Source organism: Cyprinodon tularosa, unplaced genomic scaffold (genome assembly GCF_016077235.1).
Source record: "Cyprinodon tularosa strain WSP-4 unplaced genomic scaffold, ASM1607723v1 ctg120, whole genome shotgun sequence".
In the NCBI taxonomy this organism is placed as follows: Eukaryota; Metazoa; Chordata; class Actinopteri; order Cyprinodontiformes; family Cyprinodontidae; genus Cyprinodon; species Cyprinodon tularosa.
This window is the reverse complement of record NW_024038004.1, coordinates 2,401,119-2,414,604: the sequence shown is the minus strand read 5'-3', so window position 1 is coordinate 2,414,604 and position 13,486 is coordinate 2,401,119. Positions and strand designations below refer to the sequence as shown.

Sequence of the window (13,486 nt, the reverse complement as noted above, 5' to 3'; positions counted from 1 at the left end):
TCTCTGCCTTTTACTGTCTTTGCTACTGCTGAATTTGGACTAAACTGTATAGTCTAATTTTAAGCCTGTTTCTAAAAGCTGACTACAATCAAGAGTTGATTAACTTAAATAGCCTGGAGGTCGGCTGAGGGACATACTTGCATAATTTCATAGACGATTAAAGCTGTAGGTCTGCTATAAATCCTGTCTCCATCCTAGTCCTAATTAGTTAATCTGTTTCTGACTGAAACATTCAAGGTTTATTGTGATCTTAGGAAACACTGTTATGAAGATTGCCGGTATTGAACATACTCAGAATCTGCATGTCAGGCTTTTTAAAGAGCAGTTTCTGGACAAAACATTGCAGCCGTTGCACCCCCTAAAACTGTGATCTACATTGGCCAATAGGTGCAGCAATCGACTAAACAAGCTGCAAAAACATCTGTGATGCAAACTGGAAAACATGCAAATAAATAAAAAAAAGGAAAAAAAAGAAAAATGCTGCTTACAATGAATACCACCCCCCATCCCCACTACAATCACTACACACAGAAGCAAGAACTTAAAATCAACAAATCCATATGACTGAAGCTGAAATTGGAATACCTTTATGCATGTAAATGTGAAATGAAACGGTAAAAGTAGTAAGTAAAAAACAAAATAAAACAGATCCAACTGTTTCTTTGCCAACACATATAATTAAAAGAAATGTATTTAGCATTGTGCTATATTCAAAACAAACGCAGGAGGAAAAACGCATGTGCTGCTTCATTTTTTATGCTTGTACAAGTTTACTTGTACAAACAGCTTTGTTCTGACACAAAGCTGAAGCATCTTTGCTGCTCTAGCTGTGCCGTGCAAAAGTGGATCTGATGCGCTTTGGGACGAGCTACCCTATCCTTTCTTTGCCTGTAGCAATGGCAGCTATATTTGCTGTGATCAGTAGGTAAAAAGTAGTTTTAATATTTTCTGAAGTGAGAAAGTCCACCTGAAAACATCACCTGTGCAGCCAGTTCATACAGATTACTATCCTGCCTTCAAATATTACTTCTCTGTCTGAGCCGCTCCAAACGAGCTTTTGCTGCGTCAAGATATGCATTGTATGCATTTGCATGTAAACTAGCTGCTTCTGCTGCCTCTACTGCTTGCGGTGTGAACGTAGCTTACAGGGGCGGATTTAGGAAATCCGGGGCTCTAGGCAAAGACAGGCAGGGGGAAATCTGAATTGAGAAGACAACACAAAACATACCTATTATACAGATAGAGAAATGTTAATAGAATAGACATCCATTATTTGTTTTACGTTTTGTCCCTCTCTTCTTATCCCTTTTCTTGTTGTGTTCCTCTTAATGTTTTGTACTCAGCTGACATTTCATGATGTCTCATTCACTAAGATCACTTAGCTGATTGCTCCTTCATGTGTTTCCAAAAAGGGAACGGCAAAAGTAAATAACCCAGTCCTTCTTTTAACTGTAGACAAGCCATGATCTGCTGATCTGTTCTCCATTTTTCATATGCATGAAATAGCTGCATGAATCATGACAGCAGACAAGATAGAGGAGAGCAGGAGGCGGGGTTACCAATCTACTTGCTCTGGAGAGCAGAGTTTGCTGCTTCTATATGTTGTCTCCAAAGTCTCCAGTAGCAGAAAAAAGTCACTAGATTTGGCGCAAGGCGCTTTTTTGAAATCAAAGTGCTAGAGAGATCTGAAAAGTCGCTAAATATAGCGACAAAATCGCTAAGTTGGCAACACGGCTCTTTGCATTGTTTGTTTTCAAATGGTTTGCTGCTGTCTGTTTGGACCTTTCTGAACATGTGCAGGAAATGGACTGATCCAATATGGTGGACACTGAAGGGGGGGCTGAGACAGGCTTAATATTATAAGTGTTCTGAGGGCATTTTAGCAAAAAGGATTTTTATCCAAAACAGAATTAATCTAAACAAATAAGGAATAGTTGAATTAACCATACATGTAAACAGAGTTTTATGGGGCCCCCAGGAACTTGGGGCCCTAGGCAGCTAATGCCTAGGGTCGTGAACTCGCAGGCGCGCGCTTTCAGGAAATCCTATACACTACTGTTTATGCTCTAAAAACATTCTAAATGACTTCGTTTCGAGTAAATTCTGGATGCTACCCACTCAAGACACTTGGAATACATTGAACAACCAGTATGGAGGAATATTGACAAGTTTTTTGTGGACTTTTATGGACCTTTCTGCCTCAGGCACCATAGACCTCCATTATTTGAATGTCAGCAGACAGCAAGAAGCCTCCCAGATCTCCAGATGCATTTGAGATATCAAAAAAGTACTCCAGAGTGTTGTTCAGCATGGGGGTAAGTAGAAAATGAAGGCTAATCATGTTTTGGGTGTACTATTCCTTTAAGTACAGGGGGCCAGCATCAGTTCTACAGGGGCAAAGACCCCTTTTGGTCCATGTCTAGAATCACCTATGGGTATCAGAATAAAAGGGCTTAACAAGAAAATCATGAAAATTACAGATCCTATTCTAAACAATTCAAAACACGCTAAATTAAACAAGAACGAAATCCCTGTTTGAATTCGTTGCTTGTGTTGGAAGGTTTACTTGTTTGGTTTGTTCTGTCTGACGCCGCCGTGGCCCGTTAACCAATAAATTAAAAGCCACTCTCCCTTTCAGCGTGTTTTCGGAGAGAGAGGTTGAAAAGGTGGGTGTCGCGCTGCATCCTGGGTACACATAGCTCCGCTGTGATGCAGTGAGCCTGTTGTGTTGAGCGGAGAACAGCGGAAAGTACTCGGCGGGGGAAAAGGGGGTCTGCCGCTGATGGGTGGGCTTTCAGCGACTTTCTACAATGTTGAGTTGAAAGCGCTCACAGAACCATGAACCAACTTCGCCGCTCGCCTCGAAGCGAAGTCAGACACGTTTGAGACCCGACGACGAGCTGTGAGAGGGCGAGCATGAAGCTCTCTGTGGCCGGCTGGACTGGGAAATGGTAGCGCGCTGCAGGGACCACCGCACTGGGAAGGATCATGGTCGAGAGGAGCAGCAAATTCTTGTTGATCGTCGTCGGATCTGTGTGTTTTATGCTGATTCTCTATCAGTACGTGGCCCCCGGGGTGATCAATTTCGGCTCCCCGCACGGTTACTTCGCGGAGGACGACGAGGGGGACATCTTCCCCACTCCGGACCCCCACTACGTTAAGAAATACTACTTCCCGGTCAGGGACCTGGAGAGGACGGTTGATTTCCAGATCAAGGGGGAGGACGTGATCGTGTTTCTGCACATCCAGAAGACAGGAGGGACCACCTTCGGTCGGCACCTGGTCCAGAATGTCCGCCTGGAGGTTCCCTGCGACTGCAGACCGGGTCAGAAGAAGTGTACCTGCTACCGACCGAACCGCAAGGAGACCTGGCTCTTCTCCCGGTTCTCCACCGGCTGGAGCTGCGGCTTGCACGCCGACTGGACCGAGCTCACCAACTGCGTGCCGGGGGTCCTCAACAAGAAGGAGAACAAGCAGAAGAACCAGAGGTAAACCCAGAACTAAATCACTTCCACAAAAAAAAACAGCAGCCCGATCCGCCTGGTTCTGATGGTCCGGATGGGTCCAGTTTGCTTCTGCACCCAGAAACCTGTTAATAACTGCATAATAACACAGATATTAATTAATAAACAGCAGGGTTATAGTTAACATATCGTGTCTAAAATCAAAACTTTATCATTTCTTGTCTTTTATTAAGTTAATTTTAATTAACATTGAACCAGAAGTAAGATAATAAAGTAAAAAATAAATTTTTATTATTATTTCATCTATCAAATATGTTGAGATCAGGCATTTCTGGACCAGTACAGCTTCTGCCTTTTTTATTTTATTTTTTTAAGGAATAAAAAAATGCATGGAAGAATAAATTAGGGCTGCAGGTTGTTTCATAGGGGTAGTGGTTTTGAATCCAGTAAAAAATAAAAAAAATGAAGTGAAATAAATCAGAGGCACTGAAATAAGCATATACACTGAAAATATGATGCATCCGTTTTGGACATTTACTTTAACACTTTTTTTTTTTTTCATTTTATCAGGGTAGGACATAAAACAGTTATGCTGTTATGCTTAAGTAAAAGCTAAAAGCTGCTGTGTCATTTTTTCAGTGTATTTTGATCAACTTTCTTTTTAATGCAGGGAAACAGTTAAAGCTTATAGATGCATGCTTTAAGAAATAAATTAGGATGATGATTTTTGTTGGATTCATAAATATCAGTAAAAAATAAAAGTTTGATTAGCTATAATTATAAATCAAAAGAAATGTTTTTGTAAGTATATCCCTTCTTGCGATAAGCGTGACAGAAAATGGATGTAAATACAAACAATTCCCCGAAGCCTTTTATATTTTCTTTGTATTAACCCTTTACACGTTTAATTGATTTGACCAGAGATGCACTGATGGGGCTTTTTCTGGCCGATAACGATCGACAGGCCCATTAATCGGTGCATCACTCGTCAGCAGAACGTTATTTAGCAGTTTATCGGCCTCTAACTTAATGCATCAAACATTTGATTCAGTAATGGATGCCTTCTTATTACTGGATGGGAGGGTGTTTTCAATCAAAGAAGAAGGCGCCAGAATCGATTTCATCCTTTTGAAGTATGATGGGACCATAATGGAGACGGGGTGACGGAGGGAGTGATTGACGTTTCCGGGGCCGTGCCGTCGCAGACGCCACGGGAGATCTTGACATTTGTTGATGGATGCCAATCAGAGGTTTCCTTCCCACCAAATTACACACCGAGGTTTCTGCTGATTTCCTCGCGGGGCGATAATCTCTTGTTTTGACTGTGAGGGACCCAGACTGCGATGCAGATTCTTAGCAGGGTGTAACCCACTTTCTCCCCGTTGTTGGAAACCCACATGCAGCATCCTTCAATCAGACATATTGACTGCTGCATCAGCTTCCATTTCACTGCACCCTCGTGGCTGAAGGGTGCGCTTGGTTGGTCAATATCTTTTCTTTTTTTCAGAGTTATGGATCAATAAGACAGTGGAGGTTTGGGAAGTAATGCTGAAATTTGTTCTGGGTGAAAGACTGATGCTTCAGACTGCAGGATTGGTCTGGAGCTGTTTTGGGGGGGGGGGGGGGGGGGGGGGGGGGGGCTTTGTTCTAATCCAAGTGATTATTGCTGCTGGGACTTGCACACACATGCACACATTAACCTTGGTGTTTTCCGCTCTGACTCCTGTGGTCTCTCCCCCCAGTCAGAGGCGATAACGTGCTCGGTCACTGAGCGTCCCCAGCCAAGAGCTCGCAGGCGCACGCGGGATAAACAGGCTTTTCATCACTTTGTGAGCTCTGTTTGGAAGTATTTGCCCGCACTCCTGTGCAGCCTGCAGTAGCATGAGAAGCGGAAAAGATCCGCACACAGGGACAGTCTCTCCTCTCAGATTTAATCAGCTATCCGATCCGTCCTGACAGGAGAAACAACAAATTATAAGCTTAATAACGCCCTGAAGAAAAGCAATGCCTCTCCACATTATGTGCAAAGCAACAATGGGAACTAGAAGCACATTCTCTCGCTGTCATATCTGCGTCTGCCCCTCGTTTTGTCTTATGGCCCCTCTTATTTTTCTTTATTTTCTTTCTGGCTGAGCTCATTGTTTTGGTTCCGTCACGCGGGGAGAGTTTATCTTCGGGCGAAAGTGTGGAAAAAGATCGGCCGCGTTCCTGAGAGATGATTTTACGTGGCAGCAGCGTCGTCCGCACAGCCTTTTCAGATCAGCTGTGCGTTTTGTCAGCATGTAGGAAACGTACCCCTGGTGACACACAGGCCTCGCACACGCAGAACATCTGCTCACTTCTCTGAGGAAGTGGCGATGTTGTTTTTGTTTTTTTGGAGTGGGATCTGTACTTATGAGAAGCAGGAAAGAGAAACGCGCTCAACCAGAAATGTTCGACCATGCGGCGGCGGCCCATGTGCTGAGATCCATCATCTCCCTCCCTCTCTCTGTCTGCAGCTGAGTTCTCCTGCAGCTGTCAACTGGATTTTTCACGCAAATGATTCAAACTGCTGCAAAATGCAACTTTGAATCTAACAATTTGGGGATGGTTTTTGACAACCAGATGTTCCGACTCTTTTAGAATAATACATCTACTAAATAAATAAATAAAAACTGCTAAAAGCATCCAGACACTGAGTAGCTTGACTGCATAGTTATGCATGTTAATTTAAAGTGTATCTTTATAAACTAACCAGCTGCACTCAAAATGCTTAAAAAATGCTTTCGACTGATATCCTAACAGAAAGTAATCCCTAATGTTAGTTACTTTTTATTGCCTTACATAATCTGATAATTATGCGATTGATTCCTAAGGTATTAGAGAAAATGAAGAGTGAACTTTACTCTTGTTTGCAACATACATGAGGAACGTTAGCATCACAACTTAAATATTTTTGGACTAATCTGCTAAGCGAGATTTGGCAACTGACACAACTGCCTTACATGGTAGTGGGAGCATCATGCTGTGGTCTAAAACAAATTAAATGCTGTGTTTTTAGACCATTTTGGAAGAAAGAGCAAGAGATCAACCGGTGGGAATACCTCCGCTAGAGGGGGATCAGGTGGCTGGGGGCCTGAGATGAGAATTGCATGATGGATCTGTCTATGATTGGGTGAGGCAGAGGTGGACGGTGATGTGGGAGAGCGCCGCTCACAGACCATCAGTCCTGTCAAACATCTCGTAAACGGTTTAATGTTCCCCGTTCGTCCCTCGGACACACACACATTCAGAGATGATTGCTACAAACGGGCCTTAATGCAGGCTTTAAGAGACGAGAATTGTAATTGGTTAAGGAGGTTCCTATCACTTTAGTCAAATTATAGACATGCTTTATTGGGGGGGGGGTTAGCAGCTGTCCTTTTCAAGCTTCCACACATCTTCTAAGTGTTCTTTAAATCCTGCGCGCTCCATTAGAGAGTGGCTTGGTAAGCAAAGTGACGGGTCTAATTTTACTGCCTCCATATCAACGTTCTCTCTGATCACCCCCCCTTCACTCCCTTCTCTCTCGCCTCCTATAAAACACCCCCTCTCTCCTTTGTGCCACCCTTCCCTCCATCCTTCCTGATGGTGTCACTTCATAATCAAAAAGCAGGCTTGCTTTTTTCCCTCTCTCTTTCTGTCCCTTCTTTTACTCCCCCTCTCTTCCTAACCTCCCTCCATCTCTGCCCTCTTGTCTTCCTTCCTCTCCCTCCTTTGCCATCTTTCTCTCCCTCTCCCTCCGAGCGTGACTGCCGCATTAGATGGAATGTCTTTTCATGGAAGATTTGCTGCAATTTCCAAAATGGCTGCTTTGCCTAATGGACAACTGCCTTGGTTCTAATGAGTGATTACATGTGTGAGTGTGTGGCGGGGGAAAGGGGGCGCCGGCAAGGAGAGAGGCGACAGAGAAGGCAATGAAGAGGATGAGACAAGAGAGGAGCTGTCAGAGAGTGAGTGAAAAGATAAAAGATTGGGGAGGGGGGGCATTTAGCTTCATTGCTGGGGAGGGGGCTGGTCAATTATCACGCTTGTCAAACACTGGGCATTCCTCTTCTGTCAGTGGGTTTGTTTCAGATTCACTGCACAAATCTCTGCACTCTATGATGGCTCGGAATGAGCACAGGCGTGGTGGTGGAGGGGGGTAGGTTGGTCAGGGGGCATGAGAGCGGATGCATGTGGATGTGGTAGCCTGGCGTGGTGTCAGCAGCCAGCACAACATCAAATCCAGATGAACTCTAGGAAGCTGCGGAGGCCGTCCCAGCTGATTGGCCCCCGAGCTACAAATCCATGCATGTCGCTTCGTGTCTGCGGGCTTGCACGTTCATAAACACAGTTTTTTTTCTCTTTGGTTGGGCAGTCCTGCCGTTAATCCAATCAGATTAACTGGGTTTAAGCGCTGGCGGCCGTGCTCTGCAAAGCCGGTTACGGTCTCTCATCCTGAGGCTATGGCTGCACTACGCTCCAGCGTTCCCAGCATCCTTCCATCCGGTCATTCCCTTCAGCTGTACCAAGCTCGACTCATCCTCCGTTATAGGGACGAGCGTGATTCTCCTATTGGACAGCAGATACTGTTTAGACAAATTTTTGACCAATATGTAAAACTTAATTAGCCAAGATCAGAATAAAGCATGGTAGTGGCAGCATCATGTTTGGGGGGGGTGCATTGACAGGAAAGCTGTTGATAACCCAATTTGGAATAAAACCTCATGCAGGCCCACAGTATACCGCTAGAACAGAGAACTAGAGCTGCTGTTGGATGGTTTATACCAACCTTTACATATGCTGGCCTAGTCAAAGTCTGGTTTTACTTTACAATCTTGAATCTATCTGTTCTGAAAGACCACTGGGTAAAAAAAATCTGAGTACCTGGTATTATTTTCCTTCCACCTCACAATCGATTTCCACTTTGAGTTTGTCCGTCACATCAGAGCTCAGTAAAATGTTATGAACTTTATGGTCTAACAAGACAAAATGTAAAGTGGGTCCAGGGGTCTTTATGCTTTTTAAAGTCATTATGAATAATAATTCAATTAAATGTTTTGGGTTAATTTAAACTATGTGAAATAAAATTGTGGAAAAGTGTATTTTTTTTTAGGAATTTGAAGTTGGAAACTTTTATACCTGCATGTTTTTGGTTGAAACTTTCTCTGCATTACTAACATATCTGTGCCAAAGCTGGAAGGAACAGTGATTGAGAGAATAGTTACTGGGTAGCAGTAGTTTGGCTGAATGAACTTTTGATTAAATAGTCTCAGTCAAGATAAATAAATTGCTTTTCCAGCAATGCAACTGTTATTTTGATATTGCCTGTTATAACTTGGCAAGAAATTACACAAATGTCAAGGCCTTAAATTCACCTTTTGATTATCCGGCCGACAGTTAATAATACTTTGGAAGAAGGGGCTCTTCAGGTTTAATGCCTTGCCCTTCACGGGACGGTGAAAGGATAGTCGACTCACATGCAATCTAACACATAAAAGGGTGAGATATGTCCCTCGTGCCTTTTCTTCCTCAGCAGCTCAAGCGGAGTGTTGACAGGTCCCTTCTGGAGATCCAACCCACTGCCCGTTTACTACGGGGAGGTTTCAGCTTGGGTTCATCCACAGGTCGGTGTTACGAATAACCCATCTGCACAGTTCAAAGCTGGGTCTTGGGTACCTCTGCAAGGCCCCACGCTTCAACATACAGAGGTTATAGTTTGACTCTGCAGACAATAGTTTTGTTGTGTTTGATTAGGACTGTTAAACGGCCTAAATGCAACCGTACTGTTGAGTATTATGCTGTAAAATCAACTGGAAACCGGCAAGGCTCGCGCCAGGAAAAGGTCAAGTGGAGTTAAAGCTGATCCAGACATTTATTTGTCCCAGCTGTTTCCCCCTCGGCGCCTTTTAAAGAAGAGGACAAGGGGAGCGGGAGCTCGCTTGCAACACTGACAACTGTCTCCATCGGTGGTCTGCAGAGGGTTATCGTTCCTCAGCTTGAACCCTTCATTATCGATCAGCTGCTATAGATCGGGGAGGGTTTTATCATTGACTGATGAGAGTTGAATGACAACAGAGCAGCGTGCAGGGCTTCCTAAACTCAATCCCGGGTGTATGTTCTGCACGGAGGACAGATAGTTGAGGGGAAGAAAAGCAAAGAGTGATGTGCTTCTTAATTGTTACACAGCTTCTGGTAGTCTCCGTGTCACTCTCCCTGTTCTGGCCCTCGCTGCTGACTGTCAAACGTCAACCGAACGCCGTGGCTGAGTCAACCCGGTGGCCCCGTGGACAAATAACCGTGCGCTGAATGATTAGCAGACGTTTCTATGGCTGGTAATTAGGGCCGCTACGCTGCGCCGGCTCCGCCAACAGGATTACAGCCTATTGATTATCCTAGCCTAGCATTAGCCTGGCTAGCTAAAAAGTGACTGGGTGATTAGTGGGCATGTCTTTGCTGGTTAATGAGTGGTGCTATGGAATGCTATGGTATGCTGTCCATGAGAATGGGATTACAGGCAATTAATCAGACAAGAGCCTCGCTGAAGTAATTACCCTGCCTCGAAGCAAAGTCTGGGTAAATCTCCCTACTGGTTTGGCCTTCTCTTCATCATACAGTCTCCTTCTGCTCATCAACCCCAACTACCTTCACCTGATAGTGTCCTATCCTTTTTTTTCTGCTTTTTTTATCTCCTTCATGTCTTCTACTTTCCCTTAGAGCCAGTAAAGGACAAAGAGGAAGCCATTCACAGAGAGTGCTCCCTGCATCCATTAACGTAGCCGTCTCGTTATTACCCTGGATGTGACGGCCTTAGACAGGAAACTTCTCCTCTGTCAGTCTTTGCAGCTCTTATTTCCACTACTTTTTTTTTGTGTTTTGTTTTTTGAAAACCAACAAACAACTGCTTCCTTCATTTCTATTTGCCTGAGTAGGCGGCAATCAGAAGGAGGCCCCTGATCGGAGAGGAGAGGGTGACAGGCGTGTTAATTGAATTTTGGGGGGAAAAATGCAAATCGTCCACTGCGCTTTTGGAGTTTATGGGAGGAGTTTCAAAAACCAGGGATGGATTTCTTTTTTTCGCACACACATTGGGCTGTCTCTCTTTCTGTTAGAAAATAGGCAACAGACTTGTTTAAGAGACTCAGAGAATTAAACATTTGGGGAAAGTTCCAAAGTTTTATCGTAGCAAGAACAACAGAAACACCAATCAACTATATTAGTACTAAGTCATTTAATGACATTAAAGTTTTAAAAAGTTAACCTTGTTCTCTATCCTACTGTAAGACAAATTTTATGGAAACTTATAGAATGTAGAGTTTAGGGTAGTCCAGTATAGGACTAAATGTGGCTGTAATAGAGGCAGCATAGACAAGCTTTAATATAATCAAAATTGAAGCTACTGAAAATGATGTTAAGGATAAAGCAGGGAATGCTCTTAAGAGATTTTGAAGTGTATTATAAAGAAAACATTTTAATTTAGCCCTAAAAGGACTGTTTTGTCATCCTACCTCCAGCGCAGACACTGGTTAGGGGGACACGGCTGGCTGCCTTTCCCCGGTTCTGGTTTGATCCCTGACAATCATTTCCCGCTGCTGCTTTTTGAGCTCCAGAAAACCGTTTCACCTTACCTTTGTTTTCCGGGTGATAAGTCCACTAAAGCTGGACAGCAGAACCCCGAACTAGGTCACAGATAGGCGCAACTATAGCTGAAAGTGATCATCATCCAGACGTAGCTTCTGGAGGAGTTGGTGGCGTTCTCAACTGGTTCTGTCTCCCAGTATAATTGGGTAAAATGAGGGCCATCAACAGCTCTGTACAGCTCTATAAATCCCTGTCCGCCATGTTGAGGTGAAACCAGCAGTCGGTAGAATCCATGACCTTCATTAGCCTTTTGCTGCCACGCAAATTACTTTTTATGATCAGGCGAATTTTAAGGCAAGCAAAAGCAGACAAATCTAGAAAAACTTTGCAGGTTGCTCGTTGTGAATTCTCCCTTAGATATGCTGAAAACTTTGCTCTCTAAAATGTTATGAGTTATTTGGTTCCTTTTTCAGCCAGTCAGCGGGCATTATAGTGCTGATTGGTCTGCCTGATTATGTGTGATTGCTGGATGTTGATATTCTGTACGTGCTTTTTATTCAAATTCAAGTTGTTTGCTGATTACTATTAATATTCATTTAATGACCCTGATGGTGGCAGCTGGACTGTTATATGTCTTAGACTTTTAAATACTGCTGCAGAATGTGTCACTAGATCTTTTTCTCTGCTAAAGTTGGTGAAGCTGTGCCAAAAACATTTAGATCCTTTCTGATACCAGGACCCCCCCAGGTTATGTCGTGTCATCATGTGTTTTGTTTTTTTTCCAGGTCAGCGTTATGTTGTCTTTTATCTCTGTGTCAATCTATGGATTGGGAAATCTAGAGTGCCGACGTCATTGAAAAATTTGTCATAGGGATGCATTAGGCTTACAGCTTTACTTCTGGGAAGAGATGTTCTTTACCAGGGTTAATACTTCTCGGAAATGCACACATTCCCCAAAACTTTCTTTCATTTCCGCTTTTAGGCGCAGGCTGTTGCATGTTTGTCTCATGTGATGTTTGTGCTTACAGGACTACGTGCTTTTTGGATTTCTACTCCTCTCCTCTGTCACTTGCTTTCCTAAACGTCCTTTAGTGAGGATCGGAAAAACTGTTTTCCCGCCATTCATTCCAGCTGATCCACAAAGAAAATGCTTTCTTCTTTAGGCAAATCCTTTTTTCAACCTTGGAAATCAGTAGACATTGGCTTCTGAGGGATTCTGATGGTATAACAACCAGAAATCTTTAAAGAAAACAGTTTCGACGTCTGAATGTCAACCAAATTTAAAGTCTAACAAAATATCTAAAGTAAAGCCTAACATGTTGCTTATAGTAAGCGTAATTTTGTTAAGTTGTAGCTTTGCGTCTTCTAGTCTCTTAAAAATATAGAGGAGGAATTATTCCAGTTTAAAAAAAATTGCAGTTTTTTGTAACTGATCAGATAAAAGCATGTTACTCATTGCTCCTTGGAAAAACTTTTCCAAACTCTTTCTTTGACGTCTCATAAGCAATATTTTAAAGCGTAGAAACCCAATAATGGAGTTTTAGTTTTTGTAGGTCACAGAGGTCCCTGTTGCTAATTTAAAGGCTACCAACTTTTTGTCATTCTGGATGGTTTTACATCCTTTTTTTCTTCTTTTGTTTTTGGTTTACTTTTACTTTTTTACTTATTTTTTGCTTCCAATGTCATTTTAGTTCTATTTTCATCATAAGTTTGTGTTTTTTTTTTAATGCTTTGAGGAAGATTAATTGTAAACTTTGAAAGTCACATCTTTTTAAATTTTTTTCTACTTCATTGTTTGTTTGTTTTTTAACTTTTTTTCAGTGTTTCTCGTGGTAATTTTTTGCCTTTTTTAAGAAGAGTTTATTTAATACTGTTTAATGTATTTTTTTTTTTTTTTGCACTCTTAATAGGGCTGGACGATTTGGCCTTGAAATCTTATCAGGATATTTTGTGGTACTAGCCTTATAACAATACAATTATCGATGAAAACGCTCTTCATTAATTTAATAAGAGCCCCACAATCAAAAACACTACTCTTGAAAAAATATGCAGTTTAAAATGGGCTTCTTCAGGACACTGTTTACTTAACCAGGTGTGATTTATATCTCAAAACATCCCATAGCAACCACATTTAATTATATTCTTCAATTTTTTTCTCAATGGGGAAAAAATAAAGAAGAATTGTAAATGAAATTTACAATTCAACCATTTTTAAGCTTTTTATCGTCACTAATTCTAATTTATTGTTTAGATGATAAATAAAAAATTATCAGTACAGTATATAAGTACTGTACTTTAAATAAGTACAGTACTTATTTGTTTATTTTCTTTAACTCTGTTACTTATTCTGTTATTTTTATACACTTTCTAAGGTCCCCATTGTGTGGCCAATTCTGCTATAACCTTTTGCTGCTGTAACACCACAATTTCCCCATTTTCTA

General features: G+C 42.3%; 1 protein-coding gene across 1 annotated transcript in view; it reads left to right on the top strand.

The window, feature by feature from the left end:
- Positions 1-2,683: 2,683 nt before the first annotated feature.
- hs6st1a (heparan sulfate 6-O-sulfotransferase 1a) overlaps positions 2,684-13,486 on the top strand; it is a 71,686-nt gene continuing 60,883 nt past the window's right edge. Inside the window, exon 1 of the mRNA XM_038273483.1 lies at positions 2,684-3,488. Within this exon, the coding sequence (XP_038129411.1) occupies positions 2,989-3,488 (500 nt within the window). The 5' untranslated portion in view covers positions 2,684-2,988. The remainder of the gene's footprint in view (positions 3,489-13,486) is intronic.